General features: G+C 40.4%; 1 protein-coding gene across 1 annotated transcript in view; it reads left to right on the top strand.

Annotated features, from left to right (window-relative positions):
• The window catches only part of wnt6b (wingless-type MMTV integration site family, member 6b), a 44298-nt gene that overhangs the window by 6736 nt on the left and 10233 nt on the right, over positions 1–27329 (top strand). The window contains exon 2 of the mRNA XM_084725524.1: positions 14805–15025. Within this exon, the coding sequence (XP_084581650.1) occupies positions 14805–15025 (221 nt within the window). The remainder of the gene's footprint in view (positions 1–14804; positions 15026–27329) is intronic.

Genomic DNA, 27329 nt, shown 5'->3' on the forward strand with positions numbered 1-27329 from the left:
AGACGCGGTTGATGCATCGCCTTGGTGTGTCCAAGAAGTGTCAGTCTATAAATCTGCACAGAGCAGACTGAGCGAAATCAGAAAAAGAGAGAGGATTTTCAAATCAAAAGCCTCCATGTAGACTTGTGAACATAAAAACGGACAAAAAAAACAAAAAAACAATTTAATTCAGTTCACTTTTGTGTAGCTCTAAATCAGCAGAAAGTTATCTCAGGGAACTTTTCAGATAGAGCGGGTTTAGACTATACACTTTATAAACCCAGTTGTTTCCCGACTAATCCACGCTAGAAGCACAAAGAGCAATGAAAGAGGTTACCTTGCAAGGCAGCTGGATTTGTGAGATCACAAGATCACACAAGAATCCATCTTGCCAGGCTCCAAGCTATCTGTTTGTGTCTGCACCAGAGGTGGTGTGAGCCAATCAGCGTCCTCGGAGGGACTACTGGCAGCCGTGTAAGTGGTTTTCATGGAAATGACTCGTCTCGAGCAAATAATATCTCAAAGCTTGAAAGGATTTCATGATTAAAAGAAGAGCAAAGAACGACAGTGAAGGCTTATCAATGCAAAAGTTTTCACTCTTCTTCTGGCCGACTTTGGCTTCGGTTCAGTGAGTTGATCTGATTGTTTGAAGTTTGCCCGTGTCCGACGTGACAGATTGTTCATCCAATCACCTGCCAGAGGTTTTCTCAAAGGCGCCCACCCTTTTTCAAACGGCTTCTATGGACGGCTTCTCAGTTGGTGTGTCAAATTAGGAAAGAAAACCAGAACAACAAAATCTGAGCAAGTAAACATAATCAGGCAGGTAAAAAGATCTGCTGCTGAAACGCTTCTGAAACTGTGCTGGTGGGGCACGCAGCTGTGAGGAGGACGGATCAAAATGTAGATGTGCCGTGTACAAGTGGATTTATTCAAATATAACCCATTTTAGAAGTTTTTTTATGGGTTACCTGTGGGTACCCAACCTCACGCAGGACTCTAAACAGTCACATAAACTCTGTTCTTAATCTGTGGCACGATCAGTTGGAGAGAGGGGAAAGAACATTTACCATTCATCATCATTTCTGATTTTTCAAAAAGTAGCCATGACAAAATATATTCCATTTGTGTAATGTTGATGTCAGTGTCCTACTTGCGGCTTTCTACAGGACTCAGGATATTTATTTTAAATAAAGCTGCAGGGGATTAAGGGAATCAACACTAAGAAATCAGCTACTTCCTTTTTATCCCCACTGACATACGTTGTCATCTTCTTTCACTCACTCACTTGTTCTCTGGCTCCCTCACACAGACACACAAGTGCACACATTCTGGAGGAGAGTCACACACACACACACACACACACACACACACACACACACACACACAGTGGCTGACTGTGGTGCAGCTCGGGTGAAGCCACACCTGTGGGTTCGCTCCGCAGTCTGCCAGGACAATGATGCTCTCTGTTGAAAGCTGCTGGACATACCACCATACATCTCCGTTTCTCTGTCTCATTGCTCGCTCCTCTTCAGTGTCTCTGCAGGTCTTTAGCCCTACTTGTCCTCTGAAGGAAAATACCTCTCGCACAGATAGGTTGTCGCTGAAGGAAAAGAGGGAGTGATAGACGGAGAGTGAGGGAGATGAAATGCGGGGAGATAGGCGTCCTTTCAGAGCCTCTGCTGATTAGAGCACTCTAATCATTTGGCCTGAGAGCAGAGAGTCAGAGGGGTGAGGAATGCCTTTGCTCTCTTATACTGGTTTTGACTGCGGTGCTTAGCGGGGCCAACTTTGCTCTATGTGCGTGTGTGTGTGTGTGTGTGTCGGTCACAGCCCCAGTTTGGCGGACGGCCTGCCCGGAGCGTGCCACAGGCCTACAGGTGCACACACACTGCATTTGTGTATGTGTGTTTTCCTCCTTTGTGTGTTTATGCATGTGTCAGTCCAAATCTGTTTAACATGCACTCAGAGATGTACAAATGCACTCATTCAGCCTTACAGTTATGGGAACACATATGCACGCACACACACGCACAGACACACACACGCAGACTCCATAGTAAGAACCACCATCATCACCAGAGGAGAGTTTCATTGTAACAGATCTTATCTTGTCCGCTCCACTCCTGCTCTGAAAAGCTAGATGTCTAATCAGGACCAGGGAGATGGGCACAGATAAAGATTAAATGACGATGTGGGTTTGGCATCAGGTAGAGAACTTAAATTAAACGTGTTTATGTGTGTGCATGTGTGTCTGCGCTTTTTGTGCATTCATGCATTTTTGTGTGCATTCATATGTAAAGTATGTTCCAGTGTCAGAAATATAAAGGGCAGAGGGTAAAAAATGGGCCAAGAAACGTCAGAATGCCTCTGTAATTCGATGAAGAGGGGAAAAAATAGTTCTCATGATTTTGGAGCTGGCAGCTTGAAATGTGAATGTATGCCTTAAGTTTAATCTTCTGTCTTATCTGTCAGATTTTGGGGCAAAATCGGAGTTGCTCTTTTGTGGCGTTTTGAGTCTTTTCATGTTCTGTAATGTTTTTATTACAGTTTTATGATCTGCTCTCATTTGTCGTTCTCCTTGTAAACTAGGGTACCCAACGAAAGATTTCTCAAGTTGACTAATAATCGTCAGTTCAGACCATTCATTGACAAGTCACTGCACATTAATTAATGACGTTAATTTGATTATTTTAGTATATATTTTGGGGACACAGCGAGATGCCTGTTAAATACCAATGACAAAAGGGTATCGGCTCTAAATGTGTCTGAACAACCAGCAAAAAGACTGAACATCTCCAGCGTCACAAAAACAAATACTTGCAAACTTATCGACATGATGGATGATGTATACTTACTAGTTAATTTGCTAAGTTACAAACTCGCTAAGCTGCTTCATATCTCCTGTCCCCACCTGAACCTCCCATGTCCTCATCGTCCCTGGAGTCCCGATCCGAGCCACTGTATTACTGTATTCCCACCCAACAAACTGGCCTCCATCAGTCTAATCTCTCCAGCAGCGGCATCAGTGCACTGTTGACTTCAGTTTTAGAAGACAAAAAGGTCTGCATCACAACAATTGGCGAGGCGAAGCCCCCACATGGAGTTTGAGGAGTTTTTTTTCTGTTACTAATGAATAAATGAAAACTAAGACTCTTCTTACCGACTAAACAAGCGAGAGTCCCATCAAATAACAGGACAAATGTTCCCACTCAAAGTCTGTGATAAGACTTAAAACAGTTTGCTAATATCTGTGACCAATAGTATTTTGCATTTTGTATATAATGTTTTTTAACAAATATTCTTGCCACTTTATTTCCTGAGAGACATTGCTGACGAAGGATCTGCATCAGCAGTGAAAAATGCCTCCAATTCTGCCTAAACTGCAGGATTTATTAGTGAGTAGATAAGTATCTGCACCCATACCAAATAATGTATTAGCCCTGATACAGGACCCTGCTACTTCCCAACAGCATCCAGTAGACTATGCTAAATTTTATATGGTCAGAAACACTGGCTTTACTTTGGCATCAGATCACATAGCAAAGTCTGTGTTACTGTAGCCAGTCTGTGGTAAGCAGAAGCCTGATCTCTTGAGTCTGTGTCAGGAGGAGGACTGTGCATTTCCCAGTTGGAGTTTCTCCAGGAGTTGCCAGTCTTGGCGGAGCTAACGCTCACGCAAACCTGAGTGACTAAGTTACTGAATAAGAGACTGATCAGTGATTACTGTACATAATCTCTGCTATTGAACTGCAAGTAGAGACACTAATTTCAATCTTCACTTCCAGATCTGGTTTAGTTTCACAGGGATTTTGAGTTGTCTTCCTGTTGTGATTGTGAACTGGTTTGAACTGAACTGTTTGGGGCTTTTTGGAAAAACAAAATGGACTCTTTATCAAGTGGATTCATTTTTAATCTGTTGGCTGGTTGTGGCTGCCCTGCAAAGTTCAGGTATCAGATGGAAAAAAATAGTACAGAATCTGTAGTTACAATAGCAAACATACCATAGCTTGTCAGAGGAGCTTGCTGATCTTACTCATTAATTCATGTTAAAAATAAAGAAAGATAGTGTTAGAATAGATATCAGAGCTATTCTTGGATGAATTGGCTTCTACCAGTTCCATGTATGATGCATGCTTCTCCTCTCAGTGACACTTGCCTCTCTAGCTGTGGTACAAAAAGTCCCAGCCTTCATTAATTTAGCGTTCAAGCTCTGCTCTCCATATCCCATAGCTGTTGCCGAGCCCCACAAACATCCGTGCACCTTTCCAACCCCTACTTTTCATATGAATATCTTGGACAGTGCTTATGTTTTGGCCGTCAGTGCTGCTGGGTGTGCCACTGTACCAAGTTGTTGCAACTGAACAAACTTTTGGAGGATTTTCTTATGTGAAATTGGTTTGGTGGTGTTGGTTTCCCCTCGGTCAGACTTTATTGCTGCTATTTAAATTGGGTGCATTACAAATTAAAAGTGCTGAAAGTTTTTATGGAGACAAATTTCACTGTTCTCAACTTTGGTTTACATCAGCAAGAGCAACATGAACAAACACGTTTGAAAGTGATCGACATGTCCCAGACTGCAGGGTCATGGAAAACAGGAAAGCACACAGACCCTCTCACAGCACAAACGCACTGATGCTGGCAAGGTGTTCAGTTTGTTCCCATCCATCATCTTTGTTTGGGAGGCCAGACAAATTTTACTTGTTTTGATTTTCATCTTTTTATCATTGCTTCATCTCGTTGTTTCTCATTCTGTCTCCTCCTTATCGCACACTGAGGCCCTCACCATCTTTTTCCACCCCGAGACACCCTCTCCTTAGCCATCCCTCTTTGACCCGTTTTTCTTTTCCTCTCTCACTCTGGCGTCTCAGACTAGCGCTTGTCGTGACTGTCTTCATCTCCAGCATACTTGAGGGATTAAGGAGGGATGAAATTCACTCATTCGTGGGCGGAGTGAAAAAAAAGAAGGGCCCTGTACAGTACAGCACTTTATCTATGGTGCCGTGAGATCCTTAATGAAACCCGAGGTCGCTCTGAGCACCGATGTTTAATCTCTTTCTGACCCACCTCTGGGCCCAGAAAACACTGCATAAGGCCTCTATTTCTAATATCTGAAGTGGAAACTTATGTTTTTTTCCCCAATTTACAGCTAATTTAGGAAATACGGAACAAATTTTATGGAACAAATTCAAAAACATATCATACGTGACTATTTTGATTTTTCAAGCAACCACAAGGTAAAGTTCTCGACTGGACCAGCTCACTGGTGGAAAAAAAGAAGGACAGGGGGGTGACTGCCCACTTGGATGCTCTTATGGTAGATAAAATGTGATAAATGCCCTCTGAAGTGGGCCAGTGTCCAAGACAATGTGATAAAGTGCCATGTAGGATGTCCTTGCAATGGACAAAATGTAATGAAGTGCCCCCTAGGGGGGTCCAATGTCCAAGACAACATGCCAAAGTGCCCTCTTGGGGCGTCCAAGTCAATGTGATAAAGTGGATTGTGTCCAAGACAACATGCTATATTGCTGTCTAGGGCCAGTGGACAAAACAAAATAAAGTGTCATCTAGGGTGGTCCAGTGTCCAAGACAACATGCTTAAGTGTCTTCTGCCCCCCCCCCCCCCCATCCAAGACAACATCCAAAAGTGCTGTCTAGGGAGGTCCAATGTCCAAGACAACATGAAGTGCCATCTAAGATAGCCAAATGTCCAAGACAGCATGCTAAAGTGTCCTCTTGGGTGCCCTTCCAGTGGACAAAACACAATAAAGTGCCCACTAGGGTGGTCCAGTGTCTGACAACATGCAAAAGTGTCTTCTAGGGTGGCCTGATATCCAAGGAAACATGCTAAAGTGTCCTCTAGGGTAGCACAATGTCCAAAACAACATGCTAAAGTGTCCTCTACGCTGTCCCAATGTCCAGGAAAACATGATAGTGTCCTCTATGGTAGCCCAATGTCCAAGACAGCATGCTAAGGTGTCTTCTAGGGTGGCCTTTCAGTGGACAAAACACAATAAAGTGTCCTCTAGTGTGGCCCACTGTGCAAGACAACATGCTATATTGTCCTCTGGGTGCCCCTCCAGTGACCTAAATATGATAAAGTGCCCTTTAGTTTGCCTCCAAAGTGCCCCACCACATATAGCTGTTTTTTTTTTCTTTTGCTCCTCAGAAAGCCTGAGTCCACCACTGGACCAGCTGTTAGCTTGTCACAGGTGGTAGCAGCATTGATACTCCTGCTATCAGTGCTTTTGATTTGGGTATTTCTGTTTCTGTGTCTTACTTTATCTCTCACTATATGACCGTCTGTCTCTGTTTTGGGACTTTATCATCATGAAGAACTGTTCATGCGAGACAATGTTTCCTTAAATCCCTCTGATAATATCATCGGCTGCACGTCCTCGTTGGTGTTATCTGTCCGGGAGCTGTACCTTAAATGACAGTTGGAGGAACAGTGGCACTTTGCATGAGGAGGATCTGATTACTGTCTGACTTTGTAGTTCCTTCTCCAAGTGTGCACATGCTTTAATCTCTGTGCATGCCTGCACAATAGCGAATGCGTCAGCTTGGATAAATGTGCGTGCGTGTACTGTGCATGCAGGATTTTGTGTGCAAACTGGATTTGTGTGTGCATCCATTTGAAGTGTCCTATTATGAGTATTTGAGCTTTAAGAGCTCACTTTGATCTTTATACGTTGGAGTGGAGTCAGTGGTTCAGTCATTTTAAGTACATTTGTCTTCACTGAGGCTGCAGAAGGCCACAGAGCAGAAGACAAATGAAGGGTTCATTCACAAAAACAGATTTATTTTCCTAAATCAGGAGTGTTTTTGTCCACTCAAGAATTAATTAAATGTTTTGTCCACTGTAACACAAACATCCTGAAGCAGCTCTGATTGATTTATTAAAAAAACAATTCAGTTCGTTTCTTCGTGCCTGCCACGTGCACTTTTTGGAGTCTACATTAAAGTATTCCCATATTCAATTCAACCTCGCAGGGATGCACACTTTTATGTACCGATCTCCAAAAAAGGGCAAGAATGCTGACCGCCGACAGAATCCTATTATCCAATTAATGCACCCCATTTCTGGGTATATCGCCAGCAATGCGCTTTTCCACCTCAGTTCACTCCACTTTCCGATTCAGATTCCCCTCCCATCATGCTCTGTTTCCGTCTATATCTAAGACAGTCCAATGGGGATTATCAAAACGGCCTTCAAGCAAAAATCCAACCAGCTTTGGTACCCGAAACTCACACGGAACCCCAAGTCAAAAGTACCCAATTCAAGCAGATATACATTTCCTCATGTGCTCCGTCGACAACCCTAACATACACAATGTTCAAATTAACTGCAGTTCTCCTGTAATAATAATAAACTGCTTTTTCTTCAGATGAAATTAATCACATATTCAATAATAAATGAGGAATGAAGAAATAAGTTCACATTTTACTGTGATTGTTGTTTCTTACAGTACAAGGTGAGCAAATTTCTGAAATGAAAACTGGGAACATTTTCAGTGAGGTCAGGGGTCTGCAAGCTTCATAATCAAAAGAGGCATTTTTGGCCAAAATAAGAATAAAAAAGAAATGTCTGGAGCTGCAATTATTAAATTCTCTCTATTCCCTGATGACTTTTTTTGATTTGGCATCCATATCCAGCTGATGGAGACTGAAGAAGATGAGCCACCGTCAGAATTTAGAGGAAAAGGCACAGAGCCACAGATGTAGACTATGACGCACATTTTAGTTGATGAAATATTGGAGTTTTTCTAAAATTACACTGGAAAAAAAAAAACAGTTGAGACGACTCAAAATTTCAAGGCAGTATACTGCTACTGATTTTTGAGCTTTGAGCCCAACTCAAACTGTTATGCTTCAACAAACTTCAAAAACTTTTGCCGAGATAATTAACTACTTTTCTTTAGAAAATCTTAAATCTTTGAGTTTAAGAAACTGAAAAAGACATTTCAAAAATTGGTTACAGTGATTTTGCTGCCTCAAAGAAATTACATGAAGAAAAGCAAATTATCTCAACAGAAGATTAAAACTTTTTTTTTAAATTTAAGAATCTGAGTCGGGCTCAAAACTCAGAAATCTATTGCAGTATGTTGCCTTGAAATCATGAGTTGTCTTTGCTTTTTCATGGATCTATAAAAATGATCAAATCAGGGACATGTGGTCTCACTATCACAGTAGGTACAGTGTTCTTGGGTTCCTCAGTGGGTCTTTATACGTTGTTAGGCTGAGAGTAAAGGAATGATTTCATACTATGTCAAAAGAACAGTTTTATTTCAATGTTCCTACTTTAGTCCATACATTTGATATCTGTCACTTAAACAAAGGTCAAAGAGTTTAAGTCCTGCTCTCGTTTCTCTGCTCTTACAAACGCTTTTCTCTGTTGTTTGTCATATCGCGTATTTGAGTTGTATGATACGACACCTTAGAAAAAACAGACTGCAGTTTGTGAATTTACTGTTGTTTATTTGTATGTAGTTGTTGTTATTTGAGTGTTACGAATCTCCAAATCCATGATTCGATTTGACATTCAATATTAAACTTTTTGTTTTGCACCAACAGCTCTGCCACTATAGACTTTCAAGTCTTGATTTGTAAACAGATCATTGGTTTTATGCCTTTATAACTGTCATTTACATTTTCAACTTCTTCTTTAAAAATATAATCTATATCAGTCATTCCCAAAGACTGGATCAGGAGATTTTATTTGGGTCCCCAAATGAATAAAATACTATGGATTAAATTCTAGACATGTAAGATTTATATCTGCAGTATGCTTTTTTAAAAATAAAGTATTAAAAATGTGTCTATTGTTTTACTGAGGAAAAAAATAGTTAATTCCATGTAAATGCACTTATGTTGTCTCATTTATGAAGCTAAAATGTTTGTGTTGTATCAAGCGTGATATAACGGTCCTATAAAGTATGTTGTCATGGCAGTAAAATCATGTTGATCGCTTATGATTGGTTAGGGAAAATCAAATCCCTCCTCCTACTTCGGGGAAATCACAGAGGCGATGTCAGACTGAATATGAAAATAATAAGTTGACAATTCAGTCTGATATCCATCTAACTGTTTACATGACCTTTATCAAAATTGCAATATTGTCATCTTTGTAATAATAGTGGAAAATCAGTGCAAATGTAAACGTAGAAGCCATCTTTTTTTTCTTTCACCAGTCCACTTTGCTGTATTTGCTTTTGTGTGAAAAGAGATCATAAGGAAACTTTTGTCTCATTGTCAGAGTCGTCTGAGTGTCTCTGTCTTTTGCCTCCAGGACTCCATCCAAACTTCATCCAGTACATTCACTAGTTTTACAACTCTACACCTCCCATTGTAAAAACCAGGCTGGCTATTGTGAGCTGCTGACAGAGCTGGCTTCCCAGCGCTGCCCCTGGCACACGCACACGCACAGATACACACACACACACACACACACACACACACACACACACACACACACAGACACACACACACACACACACACACAGGCGCAAACAAGCAATTATCTTTTTCTCACATCCATAAAACCCTACACATACTGTATAGAAATACCCGTGCACATGTGCTCATCAGTTTCATTTTCTCTCAAACGCTGATGGCAGTACGGAGATAATGCGCGGTTGTTGAGAGGGAGTGTGTGTTGCTAAGTATCATACCTGTACCTGCTAATTAACACAACACAGACTGTCTGTATGATTTAATCATCTGTGTGACTGCCACACACACACACACACACACACACGCACACACACACACTTGAGGAAATGCACACAGACTCACACACTGATACACACACTGTACACACAGAACACCTGTATTGAAAATATTGCATTGTTTCCATAGTGATGTTGCCAATACACTGGCAATAATCATAGAAGGAATGCAACAGTGGGTGTCCCTGCAGATTTATGTGTGTGTGTGTGTGTGTGTGTCCGTAGACAGCGCATACATGCTCGGATACACGCAATTGGGTATGCAGTTATTAACTTTTATGATAATTTCCACGTTTCCACATCATATAGCAGATATCACAGCTCATGCTGCACAATCTTAGAAACAAGAGTTCCAAAATGGCTCTTGTTGAAGGGCTGAGGTTCTACCCAGAACCATTTGCTTGTGAAGAACCCTCTCTTTGTTAATAAAGGGCCAGACCTTTTTCATCCAAAGAACTCTTTTTAGAAGAAAGAAATCCTTGAAGACTGGTTTGTCAATGGTTTCCCAAGGGTTCTTTGTACCACAACACAAAAAGGTTCTATGTGGGTGCTGGACAAAACCCTTGGGATATAAAAAGGTTCTCAGTAGAACCTCCTTGGTGGGTTATTGATGAAATCCTTTAGAATGTAAAAATGTTCTTGGTAGAACCCTCTGGGTGAGTTCTTGTTAGCACTGCTTTTTGAATAAAGGATTTGTCGAGGGTTCTTTGTAAGGACTGTTGTTATCCTTGAAGAACTCTTTTGATAATAGTTTGCAAAGTTTGACTTTGTACCATAATATAATTGAAGAGCCTCATTGGTGAGTTCTTGCTAGCACCCTTAGAACGTGGTCTGGATAGAATCCCTTGAGAGAATTCTTGGTGGAACCATTACTCAATAAAAGAGTTGTCTGTAGAACCTTCCATCAAGGGCTCTGGGTGAAATCTCTCACAAGGTTTACCTATATGTTGAGTTTTATTTGTGGAACCTTTTATTAAAGTTCTACCAAGAACCAAAAAGGCTTGTCCTATGGGGACAAGCCAGAGAACATTTTATGGTTGTAATTAGCACCTTTATTTCTAAAGAGTGCAGGATTAGGTACATTTACTCCCCTAATCTTCACAAGTTGAATTATTAGAATGGATTATAATGAAACCATAACTATGATCCAAGCTGTCTGCTATTATCACACGTCATATCACACGTTCTGGTGGAGAACAGTGTTTGGGCAGTTTGCCTCTGGATGGATCTTCATTTCCATGATATTATTGGCGAAGAGGCTGACACAAGATTCCCTGTGATCAGTGTTTTCATTCTGTGACATGTTGACACATTAGTCTGATATATAAATAGCTTTATTAAAATAAAAATGGATAGGTTTTCAAAAATGTCAAAAACACAGTGACTGAGTGTTCATGCGTGTGTGTGTGTGTGTGTGTGTGTGTGTGTGTGTGTGTGTGTGTAAGTGTCTTGCTCGGTATCAGACCGCCAGGAGAGGGGATTGGCAGGAGTGTTTGTTCTGCTTCTTAAAACAAACTCTCGAAGCAGATGAATGATATCAGGCGGTGCGATTAACAGGGACAAGGCTGAATGAAAACCTATGAGGTAGTGTTTTGCTCACTCTCACTCTTTTTCCTCTCCCTCTTTTTGTCGTGCACACCCCTCTCACTCCTATTTCATGGTGAAACGTAAAGTTATGGACGACATCTGCTGAGATTTACTGAGTTAAAGTCAAACAGGGTGAAGAGTCACAAGAGACAGAGAGAGAGAGAGGGGGACAGAGAGAGAGAGAGGGGGACAGAGAGAGAGAGGGAGACAGAGAGACAGAGAGAGAGAGAGAGGGAGAGAGAGAGAGGGGGGGACAGAGAGAGAGAGAGAGACAGAGAGAGAGGGGGGGGACAGAGAGAGAGAGAGACAGAGAGACAGAGAGAGAGAGAGAGAGGGACAGAGAGAGAGACAGGGAGAGAGAGAGGGAGAGAGAGAGAGAGAGAGAGAGAGAGAGAGAGAGACAGAGAGAGAGCAAGGGACAGAGAGAGAGAGAGAAAGAGACAGAAAGAGAGAGAGAGAGAGAGGGACAGAGAGAGAGAGAGAAAGAGATAGAGAGAGAGAGAGAGAGAGACAGACAGACAGAGAGAGAGAGAGATGGTGTAAATGTAGAGGAATCGGATAAACATAATGTTCACAACATACGCTCTTTAATATAAGGGTTCCAAAAGGGTTCTTCCTAAAGGCTGAGGTTCTACCAAGAACCATTTGCTTCTGAGGAACCCTTTTTTGAAGCAAGCTTTTGTCAAGGGTTCCTTGTAAGACTACAAGTTCTGCTAAGAACCCTTTTCATCCAAAGAGCCCTTTTTGGATGAACTTTAAGAACTTAAGGGTTCTTTGTACCATAATATAAAAGGGTTATCAGTAGAACTCATTAGGTAGGTTCTAAATAAAACTCTTGGAATATAAAAGGGTTCTTGGTCAAATCCCCTGGGTGGGTTATAGATGAAACCAGAAGAACATAAAAAGTTTCTTGGTAGAACCCAGTGGGTGGGTTCTAGATAAAACCTTTGGGATATAAAAGGGCTCTCTGAAGAACCTTCTGTGTGGAATCTAGATGAAATTCTTGGAATATAAAAAGGTTCTTGGCAGAACTTTCTGGGTGTGTCCTAGATTCAATCCTTGGGATATAAAATGTTTCTCAGCAGAACTTCCTGGGAGGGTTCTAGATGAAATCTCTGGGATATAAAAGGGCATTCTGTAGAACCCTGTGGGTGTGTTGTAGATTAAACCCATGGAATGTGAAACGTTCTTGGCAGAACTCTGTGGATGGGTTTTAGATGAAACCCTTGGGATATAAAAGGGTTCTCAGAGGAACCTCCGGGGTGAGTTCTTGTTAGCACCATTAGATGTTGGAAAGGTTCTGGATAGAACTTTCAGAGAGTGTTCTGGGTGAAACCATTATGTCATAGACACAGATAGTTCTAGGCATAACGCTTTATGATGTATTCTTCGTAAAACTGAAAGGATTCCAAGTGGAACATTTAAAAATATGTTTTATCAGGAACTAAAAAGGGTTCTCCTGTGGGGACAGGGTTCTAGTTAGCACCCTTATTTCTAACGGTGTAAAGGGGATGAGTGGGGGACAGTTAAGGTGGGGGGAGGAGGAGGAGGAGGAGGAGGAGGAAATAAAGTCATCTCATAAAGCCACTTTGCTGTGATGCCACTGAAGTGGCCACAGACGCTGGCAGAGGTTCTCGGTGTCGGAGCCAAGCTCCTCTCTCCCATTAAGAGTTAGAATAAACTATTTATCTTTATTATATACACTCATCTGTCAAAGCTAGTCAGGAGGTCCAGGCTCCATATCCATCAAATACAAGATGTATGTATATATATTTTAATGTTTTAAATATTTGAACTTCATGAGACAGGCTTGATTTTCCCCCCCAGACATTTAAACATTATTATTTTTATTTTTTTTTAGTAATATAATATGTTCATTCTTCATTTAAATGAGATTCTTTTTTTTTTTTTTTTACCAGCAATTTGGGGCATACACTTTTAGAAATAAGGGTTCTTCTTGAAGGGCTTGAGGAAGGAACCTTGAGGGGTTCTAGACAAAACCCTTGAGAGTAAGAGATTAAGAGATTCACTGAAGAACCTCTTCATTGTGGTCTTGGCAAAACCCATGGTATATAATAAGGTTCTCTGCAGAACTCCCTCACTGTGTTCTGGGTAAAACCCTAGGATTATAAAAATGTTCTCTATAGAACCCCCTTAGTGGGTTCTAGAAAAAACCCTTGGAGTACTAAAAGGTTCTCTGTAGAACCTCCTCAGAATGCTCTTCATAAAACCATTGAAATATAAAAAGGTTCTCTGTAGAACTTCCTCAGTGTATTCCAGATAAAACACTTGGAATATAATAAGGTTCTCAGAAAAATCAGAAAAAAAATTTCTAGATAAAACCCATGGTGTGCAAAAATGTTCTAGACAAAACCTCAGAATAATTGAGTGTTCTGGTGGAAGGTGGAAAAGCTTCTGAATAGAACCTTCAGAGAGCATTCAGTTACACCAGAGAAGGGCTCTCTGTAGAACCTCTCATAAGGGGTTCTATAAAATGTTTCTGGGTAGGACCCAGTGGGTGGGTTCTAGATAAAACCCTTGAGATATAAAAGGGCTCTCGGTAGAACATTTAGGGTGGGACTGAGATGAAACCCTTGGTATATAAAAAAAGGTTCTTGCTAGAACCCTATGGATGGGTTCTAGATTAAAGCCTTGGAATATAAAAAAGTTCTTGGTAGAACATTCTGGGTGGGTTCTAGATCTCCAATAAACCATCAGGCTGACTTCTTTTTAGCACCCTTAGAAGTTGGAAAGGTTCTGGATAGAACGATGAGACAGGGTTCTGGGTGGAACCATTACACCCTAGAAGGGTTCTCTGTGGAACCTCTCATAGGGGGTTCTGGTTGTAACCTTTCGCATATAAATCTTTATTTTGGGTTCCAGGGTAGAACTCCCTGAAGGTGTTTCAAGTGGAACTTCTCTATAAGGTCCTGACAGGAACCAGAAAGGGTTCTCCTAAGGTTCTTGGTCAGCACCTCAATTTCTCAGAGTGTGTGTGTGGTTTAAGCGGTGGAGTTCTTAACTGTTCCCAAATCTCCAGAGGAGCTGTATCATCAGTAAATCTAGAACGTCTGCCTTCTGGTTCACCAAAATCAACTTCGCATTAAGATGAACCGTAAACGTCCCGTCTGTGACGAGACGTCCGACTGTTTCACTTCCAGCTCTGCGAGGACCACACACTTCAACACACACACAGTTGTGAATCTGACGTCAGAGCTGAGATGCCTCTGGGAAACTCTGCGCTCTCTTGTCTCCCACATGCCTGTTCAAGAAGCACATTGTCGCCGCAGCTGAGAAGTGGTGGGTAGAGCTGGCAGGCCGAGATGCCGCAGGGAAAAAAAACAAAACAAAAAAACTTACATTTGGTTTTGTGGCTGCTGATGAGTGCAGCCACTTTGTTTACTGTGTGATTAAGTTAACAGGTGCTGAAAGTGGGAACTTTCTATTGTTATCCTGTTGCTGACAGAATTGTTCTCTTCTCTCCTCTGTTTTAACTTTTTTTTTTTTGCGCAGGGCGGTGGGCAGTCCGCTGGTGATGGACCCCAACAGTATTTGCAGGAAGGCGAAGCGTCTGGCGGGGAAGCAGGCTGAGCTGTGCCAGACTCAGCCGGAGATCGTCAGCGAGGTGGCCAAAGGGGCCAGGCTGGGCGTCAGGGAGTGCCAGTACCAGTTCAGGTACCGCCGGTGGAACTGCACCAGCCACAACAAGTACTTTGGCAAAATACTGCAGCAAGGTGAGTGAGTCAGGGATGGATGTGTTGTGTTTGTTGACCTTTCTGGCCTTTTTAACCATGATTGTCTATCTGCCATTTATACCCACATAAAGCAAAGTTTGACTCTGGGAAAATCTCTTATTTGACACTTAATGGGAGTGAAAATTAATACCACTCATATCTGTTTGTTCAATGTGAAGAAACAAGGGGACACAGCTAGACTGGAACTGTCCAAAGCTAACAGAAGTTGCTGACAAGCACCGATCAGGCTCACGAACACAGTAAAGGACATAGTTCACCCAAATATAAAAATTCAGTCCTGCTGGAGTTTTACCGGAATGGTGACCAGTTTTCAAATGTATAAAATAAAAAAAGAAACATAAAATGCGTCCATACTGCTCACCTGGTGTAATCTAAGTCTCCTAAAGTCCAGACATGCCAAGTCAACTTGAGAGACGTCATTTACACTGCGTCTTCAACCTAAATCTTCATTGTAGATCCTTAGCTTGGAGCCACGTTCAGGTGTGCACGTGCACCATCTGAACTGGGCCTGTGTGGTGTGACAGTGTGTGCAAGTGTATGGTGATTTGGATTACACCAGGTGAACAATAAAGATGCATTGTATATGCGTGGTTTTATTTTTTGGTTGTTTTTTCCATCACCATTTACTGTTTTCCTGTGAAACTCCAGCAGTGTTTTGTGGACTGATAAACTGAACCCGACCCTCATTCGGCATGGGGTTGAGTAGATGATGACTGAATTTTCATTTCTGGACGAACTATCCCTTTAAATGTGGTGTCTTTATTTATTTTCCCATGTTTCTGACAATAGAGTAACAAATGACCGTCATGTTTTTGGCTTACGATGTTCCTCCAGCCACCTGCTGGTGCTGCTCCAGAACTGCTCCCATCCTTGTGAACGCGATATCTCAAGAACACCTTGAAGGAATTTCTTTAAAGCCGGCACGAATGTCCACAAGGACTCAAACATGGACTGATGAGAATTTGGTGGTCAAAGGTCAAAGGTCACTGTGACCTCACCAAACACATTTCCGGCCATAACTCAAGATTTCTATGTTAGTTATGACAAAATTTCACACATATCCAATAGGATAAAATGATGAGGTGATCCTCCTCTGTAAAAATAGTCTGCTGCTTGTATTCTGTGTGATCCAAACTGTTCCTCTGTGCAACCTGCCTGCACAAAACAACACTGTTTACATTCTCCTGATGTAATACTTCACAGCATGTGTGTATTACAACATGTGTGCAGTTATCTTATCAATTATCTGTCCATGTATCCAAATATCAACTGAAAGCTGCATATTGTGTATACAGTCTTGAGTGCATAGTTTTGACAAATTTAGAACTTTATATATATTTTTTAATATTTTCTCCTATTTTTTCTTTATTTTATGAGTATTCTCTTATCACTCACCCCTACTAGCTGCTGTAACGTGAATTCCCCTCTTGTGTGACAGAGTTTATCTTATCTTATGAACTAAAACCGTATTAGTGTCCATCAAATTGTGTTAAAAATGAAAACACTTGCATGTGACTCACTTCTGTGTATTTTTGACCCTTGACTGAGACATATGCAGCTGATGGAAGAGATATAAATTCCCATAATCATCTCTCCTCTCTCCATCAGTCCTTCCAAAAGCCTTTCACATGATTTTTTTTTTTTTTGAAAACACACACATTGAAAATACTGTCATGTCCCATTTCTCAGCCCTGAGTACCTTAGGATCTGAACCCATGACCTCACGACCGCAGCTGACGGCCCGACATCAGCTTGAGGTCAGATCCCCGTCTGATGGCACTCCAACAGACAAGGGCAGCTGTTGTATTTCAGACCAGACGTATTCACACTCGACTGACTCTCCTCTTCATCAGATCGGGCACGCTCGAAATGATCAGCGAAAATTGCTCTTTTCTCTTAACATCTTTCTTAAGATCTCTTAACATCTTCCTCCAGCTCTTTGAAGTCTGTAATATAACTGATGTTGGGTCACGGCTGGGTCTTCTCCAATTACTGTGTTGGTTTTTCTCTTGTATGATTAGATTCATAGAGAGCTGCTTGTCTCGTCTTTGACTGGCACTACAGAGAGCCTTTATCTCCATGTTTAGCCAACAAACAGGGAATAACCGATATTATTATACAATATACAACACAAAATGTGTCAAGCGTGTTATTAAACCTATTTTGGTTCTCATTGTGCTCACCTGTCATTAACATCACACGGAGGTGGCACATGGTATTTTAATCATATTAATTTTCCATCCCATAATATAACAGTCATTACTGATTTGTTATTTTCAATCTTCAGGACTTTTTTTTTTTTTTTTTTTTTTTTTGTTTTACATCAAAGCTGCAGAACATTTTGGAAAACTTGTGATTGCTTCTTGGCCTGAGCGGACATAACAATTCCAAGTTCCCATCAGGAAGTATCAAACACTAAAAATGCTGTTTGACTGTGATTTAAACTTTTAACATCATCTTAACATCGGAAAGAAAAACTCAGCAGCTGGAATACGTATGTCTTTGTACTTATGATTTCTGGATGCACAATTAATCGCAGTTGCAATAAAACTGCAATATAGCCAAGTGCAAAATCCAAACTGCAGAACCAGAAAAAGAAAAATGTGTGGGAATACGGTGTTATAACGAGGGACTGTAGTGCTGCAGAGATGACCTGGCATAAAAATCTTCTTCTCCAGATGAAAATTGAAATGCAAAACCGAACATTTCCACTAATCGTATCGCATATTGCATTGCTAAGTCAGTCAAAATAATGGCATTATGTTTTTTTGTTTTTTTGTTTTTTACCAAATTGTGCAGATTTTGACAAGAATTTTAAATTTTGTTTTTTGTCGTAGTTTCTGACTGAAAACTGCAGTTGGTTTAAAGGTAGAATCAGTAGGATTTGTCCCAGCTGTTCATAAATGCACCATAAAGTTAGCTAATTGTTGAGTCTCATTCCCAGGATGTCAAATACAGAAGTTTTGGATTGGTAAAATGTCTTGCGCACAGCAAAATGATGAGTAAATCAGGAAATACAGGCAGAAGGTCTCTGCAGATGCAGCCACCACCAAACACTTATAGTGACTCATAGGTGATGACTGAAAGGGATTATGATTATATGAAGCTGTACATTGTTTTTTAGAAAAAAGTTGCATATTGTACCTTTAAAGTCACATTTTAGTCTTTCGTTTTTGTTTTGTTTTAGTCAATATTTAGTCAGTTTTAATTTCAGTGTAATTTTAGTCATGAGTTTAGTCTAATTTCCTCAGTTTTTTTGATACTGTAATGGATTTAGCTGAAGGATATTTCTCCTAACATTTATTACCTGACAAAACAAACCTTTAATATATTACTGAGGTCTTCTGCTAAAGTCAGCATCATGTTTCACTGAGTAGAACACTGACTTCATAAATCAGCTGCCAAAAAAATCAAAAATAAATATTTTTCTTCTGGCCTGTAGTGCTGTATATCCATCGAGATGGTTTTGGTGTGAGTTGCAGAGTTTTAGAGATATCAGCCTTTAGTTGTTAGTATTTTTATCTACTGGTTAAGGAAAATGCACAAAATTTGCAGCCCTAGTTTGGAGAGGTGACTGTTGGAAGTTATTTTACATGAAGATTTAGAGAAACAGAAACCTCTTTGATTGAATAGCTGCTGTTGATAACGCATTAAACATCAGCTAATACTCTGAGTAGCTTTTTCACACTTTTTCACTTTCACACTTTCACACTTCCCCCTTTTTTTTAACTGTCCCTTTAAGCGTAAGGAAGTAATCTGGTTACTTTTGGCTGAGACAAAAGCCAATAATCTTGAGATTTTACACTAATCAGAAAAATGTCAAGTAGCAATTATATGTGTCAGAAACGTTTTTTGTGGTCCTACCAATCAAAGACCTGGATTTACTGCTAGAGTCCTTCTGTACCTCAGGAAACATCTGTTTCATCTGTTCAAAGTTTATAAAAGACTAGAGTGTCTGCATGTCGCAGTAAGAAACTATATTAACTTGGCTTCACACCATCAGAAAAGTTTACATCATATTATATGTCAGTGAATCATGTGGCTGATAATTAAAAAGCAGCATGTTTTTTTAACCAGCGTCTCTGTCAGAGAAGGAAAGGAGGAGAGAGAAGAATGACACAAAGATAGATTGAGACTGAGAGGACGAGAGAGAGAAACAGGGGCAAGAATCTACCAGTAGAAGACAGACTAGTAATTAATCATAAATTCCTGCCTGTCTGTACGGGAGGCCAAAGTGCTCCTCTGTTTTGAAGCCTTTGTCCTCAATTACCTGGATCTGCTCTTAATGGCTGTTTATCATGAAGCCGTACCAGTAAATGTCAAAATAAAAGTGTCTTTCTATTTATTGCTCACTCCCCCTCTAAGTGGTTTACTTAACCTCATTGACCTCTTATTTAGATACAAGATAATAGACACTTCAGATTAATCGAATGACATAAGTCTTTGTAGGGAAATTCTGAAAACTGCTGCAGCTCTCAGTCTGTTCGTCTCTGTGAACATGTTGGACACGAGAACGGTGTGTGCTTTTCCGTCTGCTTCTTTTTGATACTGCTGTTAAAGTTGTATTAAGGCAGGGGTCTGCAACCTGTGTGATCGAAAGAGACAAAAACAGAAATAAAAAAATCTGTCATGGGCTGCAAGTTTTAAATTCTCTCGAATCTCTTGTCTCTCGTTGCAAAGACTCAAGACCACCTTCAAAATTTCCAGGAACTGGAAAATTCCTTTACAGCTTTACACCAAATTTACACTTGCAGAATGCAACAGTTAACAGGGTTACAAATCGTAAGCACTTTCCTTAATCAATCATTGGTAACATGAACTATCAATTCATTGATGAATAAAAGGTTTGCTTCTACTTAACAACACCAAATGCATATTTTTCTAGAAGCTGAGAAGTCTGTCTCCAGCTGACTTTTTAAAGTTTCCATCTGACACATTTTAAAACAACAACAATGTAAAAGGTCTTAAATACATGAAGTTACTTAATGTGTGTGTACATGATATAATGTTGATAGAAGACTGAGGCTAAAGCTAAATTTCATCTCAGCAAACATCGGTCAGACTGTGAAAAATGCCACATATACATGTAATAAAGTTTTCAACATAACAGCAAGCTAGCCAGGCTAGCTTAAATCTTAGCGAGGCCAATGAAAGGACAGTAATACAATAAATACGCTTACAGTAATAATATCTAGACAACTGAGAAACAGTGCGACATGAATGGCTAGAGAAGGAAATGGAACTAAACCTGTAATTTCAAAATAAAATTTCAAAATAAAGGTCTCTGAAAATAAACATCAAAATGAGAGTGAAGAATTCACAACAGCAGCTGAACAATTTTTATCAAAATCACAGTATGGTCTACTGCAACATTCAAATCGCAGAAGGTGTAATATTTGATAAAACAGTTTTTGTTTGTGAAATGGTTGTGGTGCTGCAGAGACGTGCTGACCTGCACATCACATTCTACAGACTGAAGAAAACATCCTTTCAGGGCTGCAACTAATGATTATTTTCATTATTAATTAATCTGTCAATCATTTTTATAATTAATCGATCAGAAAATGTCGATCAGTCTGATGCAAGAAAATAGTAAACAGTAAAATAATTAGTGAAGAGGCCACTGTGCAGCAGTTGATCTGATTCTGATGTGGTATAAATGCTGCTTTCAGTGTGTGGTGATGGTGACTGTCTGTGTGTAACCTGGTGTGTTTGTTGTAGAATATTTCATTGTTTGGTTATGTTAGGATCATAACTGTACAGTGAAAACAGAGCCGTGGGGCGTTTGGATCTGGAGCACAGCCAAGCTGGCTGAGACGTCCTTTTCTTCTAAGAACAGGTTCAGGGGTTATTTCACAACAATCACCTGCTCACTGTGCATTATCTCTTACAGATGAGCCAAAATGTCACCTGGAACTAAAACACAATGAGTCTAAATTTGCTGGTCAGACTCAGTCCAGATATCTATGATTCGGATATCAACAAAGTCCTGAAACATGGACCGTCGCCCCCCACAGGCAAAATCATAGTCAGACGATAGCTGATTGGCAGTGATGGAAAGAATACTGAAAATCTGTGCTCAGTTACAAGTACTGTAACATTACTAAAATAATACTCAATTACAAGTTAAAGTACTGGATTTGGAAAAATACATCTCAAAAACTTCTTGGAGTATTAGTTACTTTTTAACAGTTCATTCATTCAATCAAAGAAGTGTCAGTTTCTCCAAATCTTCAGTAAACTGTGTGCAGATTTCATGCATTTTCTGTAACACTTTTTTCCCCTCATTTTCAATTTTGTCTTTTTTTTTTCAAAGTTTCCTTATTCAGCCACTGGCTCTGACAGATGATGTGTGATTACTGCCACTTCTAGTCTATTGATTAAATATCCTTGAATACCTTTTTAATTGGTTAAATTTTCAATGACAATTAATCAATTATCATTAACATCCTCACTCCAAACCTGTGCTGCTGCAGTGTTTAGGTTTTTTGTTCTGGTTTTAATCGGCCTGTTTGAGATCAGATCACCTTATTGACTACAAAACGTGTAGATTAAAAGTTTGCATATCAATTCAAATAACACTCAGTACTCAGCTATAGATATTGTAGATTATTGTAGGTTGTTACTATGTAGATTACACAGTGTAATGCATACTTAAGTACGAGTAAAAGTGCAGACTTGAAAATCTACTCATAAACCCCAAGAAACTACTTAATTACAGTAATTTGAGTATTTGTAATGAGTTACTTCCACCCCTGCTGACGGGTTCTAAGATTGTAAGATAAGTTGCATGCATACGTGTGTGTGTGTGTGTGTATATGTGTATATATGTCAGATGTACGGATGAATGTGGCACGGGACATGTCTACTTTTTGACTTTTGTCTCTTTTGCATGAAGTAGGGCGGCACAAATAATCAAAATTTTATCAAAATTACAATATGACTTCCTGCAATTTTCAAAACATAGGAGGTGCAATATATGTTTGTCAGAAAACTTTTAAATGAATTAATGTCATGAAGAATAAGAATAATGATGTAAAAATTATCATTACCTCTAATATTGCAAATCATGTTGCATATTGCAGTATCAGTCAAAATAATCGCAATTAGATATTTTTTCAAAATCATTCAGCCCGAGCATGAAGCCACTAGAGCGATAAAGAGATCCTGAGTGATAAAGGCATTGAAATGTGTGTGTTTGTGTGTGTGTGTGTGTGTGTGTGTGTGTGTGTGTTTATATAATAGGGGTTTTAGTTGATTTCACAACATCACTGAAACTGCCATTTCACACCTTTATTGCAAGAAGTGTGAGTGAATGAACATGTCGACACAAGAATGACAACTCACTCTGCGTCTGAACTGAGACGTTCTCTCCTCTGGAGCTCAACACTTTTCATGTCCAGTCAGCTTCGAAAACAAAGTCGGATTTCTGGTTTTCTCCTCATTAATTGGGAGTTATTATCCTCTCCTCCTTGATCTTGGCTGTGTTTAAAGAACATACAGACGCCGGAGCGGTCAGGACTTGAAGTGTGAGCGAGCCAGCATACACTGATGCAAGTAATCACATCAGGGATGTTGCGGCTCTTCTTTGAAAGTGTGCACAGTGTGTGAATGTGTGTGTGTGTGTGTGTGTGTGTGTGTGTGTGTGTGTGTGTGTGTGTGTGTGTGTGTGTGTGCGTACAGCACTGCTGTAGAATAAACAAGGCGTCTCGCTCTGGGCTGTACAGTGGTTGCAAATTAATTAAAGCAGTCGTCAATCGTGTCAAATATTTTATCACTAATGATCCTCACAGGTAGACAGATGTACAGAGACAGGCAGACACATGTTCTAACCTCTGCACGCTGTATGATTTCTTCTTTTTAACTGCTCTTTAAGTAGAAGTGAGTAAGTAGAACTACTAGAACCATAAACGGTTCTATGGTTTAGCCCCATAAGAGAACCCTTTTTGTCTCCTGGTGGAATTTTTTATAAAGGTTCCACTTGAAACCCTATTAGGGTTCGATCTAGAACCCAACATAAAGGTTTATACCTAGAATCATCTGTGACAGGTTTCACCTAGAATCCCCAATGAGAGGTTCTAAAGGGAACCCTTCAATGGTGCAAGAGCTGCATCCAGGACCCTCTCTGAGGGTTCTATCCAGAACCTTTCACATTGTGGAAAGTTCAGTATTATAGACCCGAACAGAGAGACCGGCAGCAGCAGCGTGACGGTGAAACGACAATTAACAAGCAGCTGTGGTCAAAACGAGCAGCAACACATGATTTTTCTCTGAACCTGACAGTTAACTCTCTCTGTCTCACCTCAGAAACACATTATTCCCCTTTGATGATCGTGACTCAGCAGCTGATCAGAGCTGATAGTGAGTTACACTCAGATCCTCTCAGCTGTAAGACAGATCATCACACAGAACGGAGAACTACGGCAACACAACGGGAAAAACGTGTCGTTGTCCACAGCAACACATAAGTGTTTTCTGATGTAACATTGAATTAAAGTAAGTACTTTGTTTGGGTTAGTTTGGGTTAAAACGACTTTGTTAAGTTTATGAGAGGTTCATCGTCATGGTTACTGTGATAAACATGTGGTTAAAGGAAGGGAACAAGAATTAACAGTTAACAATAAACAACGATGTTGACTGTTGGTTGGAAACAGTAAACACAGCGCTGTATCCAGTGGTTAAAAGGTCCTCGGCAGAACCGCTTGGTGTGTTCTAGATAAAAGCCTTAGAATATAAAAAAAATCTTGATAGAACCCTTATGTGTGTTCTAAATAAAACCAGTGAAATATAAAAAGGTTTTCATTAGAACCCTCTGAGTATGTTTTAGATAAAAAAAAAAAACCTTGGAATATAAAAAAGTTAGCAGTAGAACACCCTTAGAATATGAAAAGGAGTTTGCAGTAGAACCTCCCAAGTTTGTGTTAGATAAAATCCAAAAAATATAAAAGGGTTTGTGGTGGAACCCCCTGATAGTGTTCTAGATAAAACCCTTAGAATGTAAAAGGGTTCTTCGTAAAACCCCTTGGTGTCTTCTAGATAAAACCCTTGGGATATGAAATGGCTCTCTGTAGAACCTTCTGGGTGGGTTCTAGATGAAATCCTTGGGAGATGAAATGGCTCTCAGTAGAACCCTGTGAGTGCGTTCTCGATTGAATCCTTGGTAGAACTCCCCGGGAGGGTTCTAGATGAAATCCTTGTAACATGAAAAGGTTCTTGGTGGAATCTCTGTGGGTGAGTTCTAGACTAAACCCTTGGAATATAAAAAAGTTCTTGGTAAAACACTCCAGATGTGTTCTAGATTAAACCCTTAGGATATAAAATGGCTCTCAGTGGAACCCTGTTCGTGGGTTCTAGATGAAATCCTTTGAATATAAAACTAATTAGTTAATTAGTTCTCAGATGAACCACCTAAGTGGGTTCTTGTTAGCTGCCTTAGAAGTTGGAAAGGTTCTGGATAGAAACCCCAGAGAGGGTTCTGGGTGGAACCATTACACCATAGATGTAGGTTATAAGTATAAGTCTTTATCTCGGGTTATAGGTTGAAAGGTGCAACTTTTCTTAAAGATTCTACCAGGAACCATAGAGGGTTCTCCCATGGGGAGAAGCCAGAGAACCCTCTATGGTTCTAGTCAGCATCTTTATTTGGTAGATGAGCGCAGACGCCGCAGGATGCATCACGGTCACCTGCAGTCCTCTCTGATTGGATAAACTCCCGCTGTGTCACAGAACCCACCGACACAGTGACAGTTTTTATCAAAGTGTGCTCGTCTCGACTGTGAGGTAACTCGACGTGGAACTACTTTGAGCTGTTAACACCTCAGAACCCGCCTGTGTCGTTGTCTAAAAGTCGGAGTATTAAAAGAATATGTGGTAATTCCTGCAGAAGGGCCTTCTGGAATTAGAAGCAGACGTCGACAGGCCCAGACACCCACCGTGGCAGAGAATTTGTTTGGAATTCATGTCTCCAAGGAAAATATGAAACAGGGTGCCTCAAATCATCAGATTTTTGATAGCCTCTTTTACATACAACAATACTCCTCTGGCTGTATTCTATCTCTCCTTCAGCCCTCTGCTCTGTCCTTTTTTTTGTCCGCTTTTAGTTGGATGAAATTTTTGCCCCGAGTCACCGACTGGTGGACAAAAACAGACTAAAATAACAATTTAAGTGATGATTAATTCTTTTATGCTCGAATGATACATACATCAGTGCAACATTTACCTCATGCAGATTCCCTGAACTAAACACAGTGTGTCAGCGGTGCATCTGAGGACATGTGGACAGGCCTCCAGCATGTTTGGACACACAGCTTGTGTGGCGATGTCCATATTGTACTAATAATGAGTTGTGTGCTGATGTTTCTCACACGTGTCTCTAAACGGTTCCAGGGATGTTTTGGCGATGACACATCTTGATTTGAGTATGTCACTGCTCCTGGAAGTCTCAGGCCTGTTCTGCTGAGCAGCAGGAACAGCAAGGTGTGGTTCTAACTGAGGGTACACACACACACACACACACACACACACACACACAGTACATATAGAGCAGAAATGCTCTATATGTACAACCCCAATTCCAAAAAGGTTGCAATGTTGTGAAAAATGTAAATATTATGAAAGTATAAAAATCTTAGAAACAGGGGTTCCAAAGGGTTCTTCCTGAAGGGTTGAGGTTCTATGCAGAACTGTTGAAGAACCCTGTTTTAGAAGAAAGAATAATAATAACAAAGTTCTCAGTAGAGCCCCCTGAGTGTGATCTAGATAAAACCCTTGGAACATCAAATGTTTCCCTGTAGAACACCCTGGGTGGGTTTGAGATAAAACCCTTAGGATATAAAAAGGTTCTCGGTAGAACCCCTTAGTGGGTTCTAGAGAAAAGCCTTAGAATATAGAAAGGCTCTACGTAGAACCCCTTGGTGGGTCCTAGATTAAACCCTTAGGATATAAAAAGGTTGTCAGTAGAATCCCCTGAATGTGTTGTAGATAAAACCTTTAGAATATAGAAAGCTTCTTGGTAGAACCCCTTAGCAGCTTCTAGATAAAAGCCTTAGAATATAGAAAGTTTCTCTGTAGAACTCTTGCTGGGTTTGAGATAAAACCCCTAGGTTCTATGTAGAACCCCTTGATGGGTTATAGATATGAATAAAAACAGAATGCAATGATTTGAAAATCACTTTTGACTTGTATTCAATTGAAAACAGCACAAAGAGAAGATATTTAATGTTCAAACCAATAAACTTTGTTATTTTTTTTGTAAATATTCACTCATTCTGAATTTAATGCTGACAACACATTTCAAAAAAGTGGGGACAGGAGCAAGAACAGACTGTGAAAGTCGTGGAACGCTTAAAAAAACACCTGTTTGGAACATTCCTCATGTAAACAGGTTCATTGGTAACAGCATGGGTGGGGTGAGGTTCACCACTGTGAAAAACAGCATGAGCAAATAGTTCAACAATTTAAACCACAATGTTTCTCAACACAAAAGTGCAGGAGTTTAGGGATTTCACCATCTATAATCCATAACATCATTAAAAGATTCAGAGAATCCAGACAAAGCCAAGACGACCTTTGACCCCTCAGGCAGCACTGCATTAAAAACCCTCATCATTGTATAAAGGATACTACATGGGCTCAGAAAAACTTTGGAAAACCGTTGTCAGTAAACACAGTTTGTCTCTGCATCTACAAATCCAAGTTCAGACTCTACCATGCAAAGAAAAAGACATATATCAACAACATCCAGAAACACTGCAGACTTCTCTGGACCAGAGCTCATCTGAGATGGACTGACGCAAAGTGGAGACGTGTGCTGTGGTCTGACGAGTCCACATTTTAGATTGTTCATGGATGTCGTGTCCTCCGGGCTAAAGAGGAAAAGGACCATTCAGATTGTTACCAACGCTAACTTCAAAAGACAGCAGCTGTGATGGTATGGGGGTGTGTCAGTGTCCATGGCATCATGGGTAACTGTCACATCTGTGAATGCTGAAAGGTACATAGAGGTTTTGGAGCGACATGTGCTGCCATCCCTGATGTCTTTTTCAGAGACGTCCCAGATTATTTCAGAGAGACGATGCCGAGACACATTGTGAACATGTTCCAACAGCGTGTCTTACAGGGTGTCAGGTACTAGACTGACCTGCTTGCAGTCCAGACCTGTCTCCCACTGAAAATGTGTGGTGCATTATGAAGCACAAAATACAACAACAGAGACCAAACAGGACTGTTGAGAACATGACATCATATATCAAGCAAGAATGAGAAAGAATTTCACATCCAGAAC

Source organism: Lutjanus erythropterus, chromosome 8 (assembly GCF_056507025.1).
Source record: "Lutjanus erythropterus isolate fLutEry1 chromosome 8, fLutEry1.hap2, whole genome shotgun sequence".
NCBI lineage: Eukaryota > Metazoa > Chordata > Actinopteri > Lutjaniformes > Lutjanidae > Lutjanus > Lutjanus erythropterus.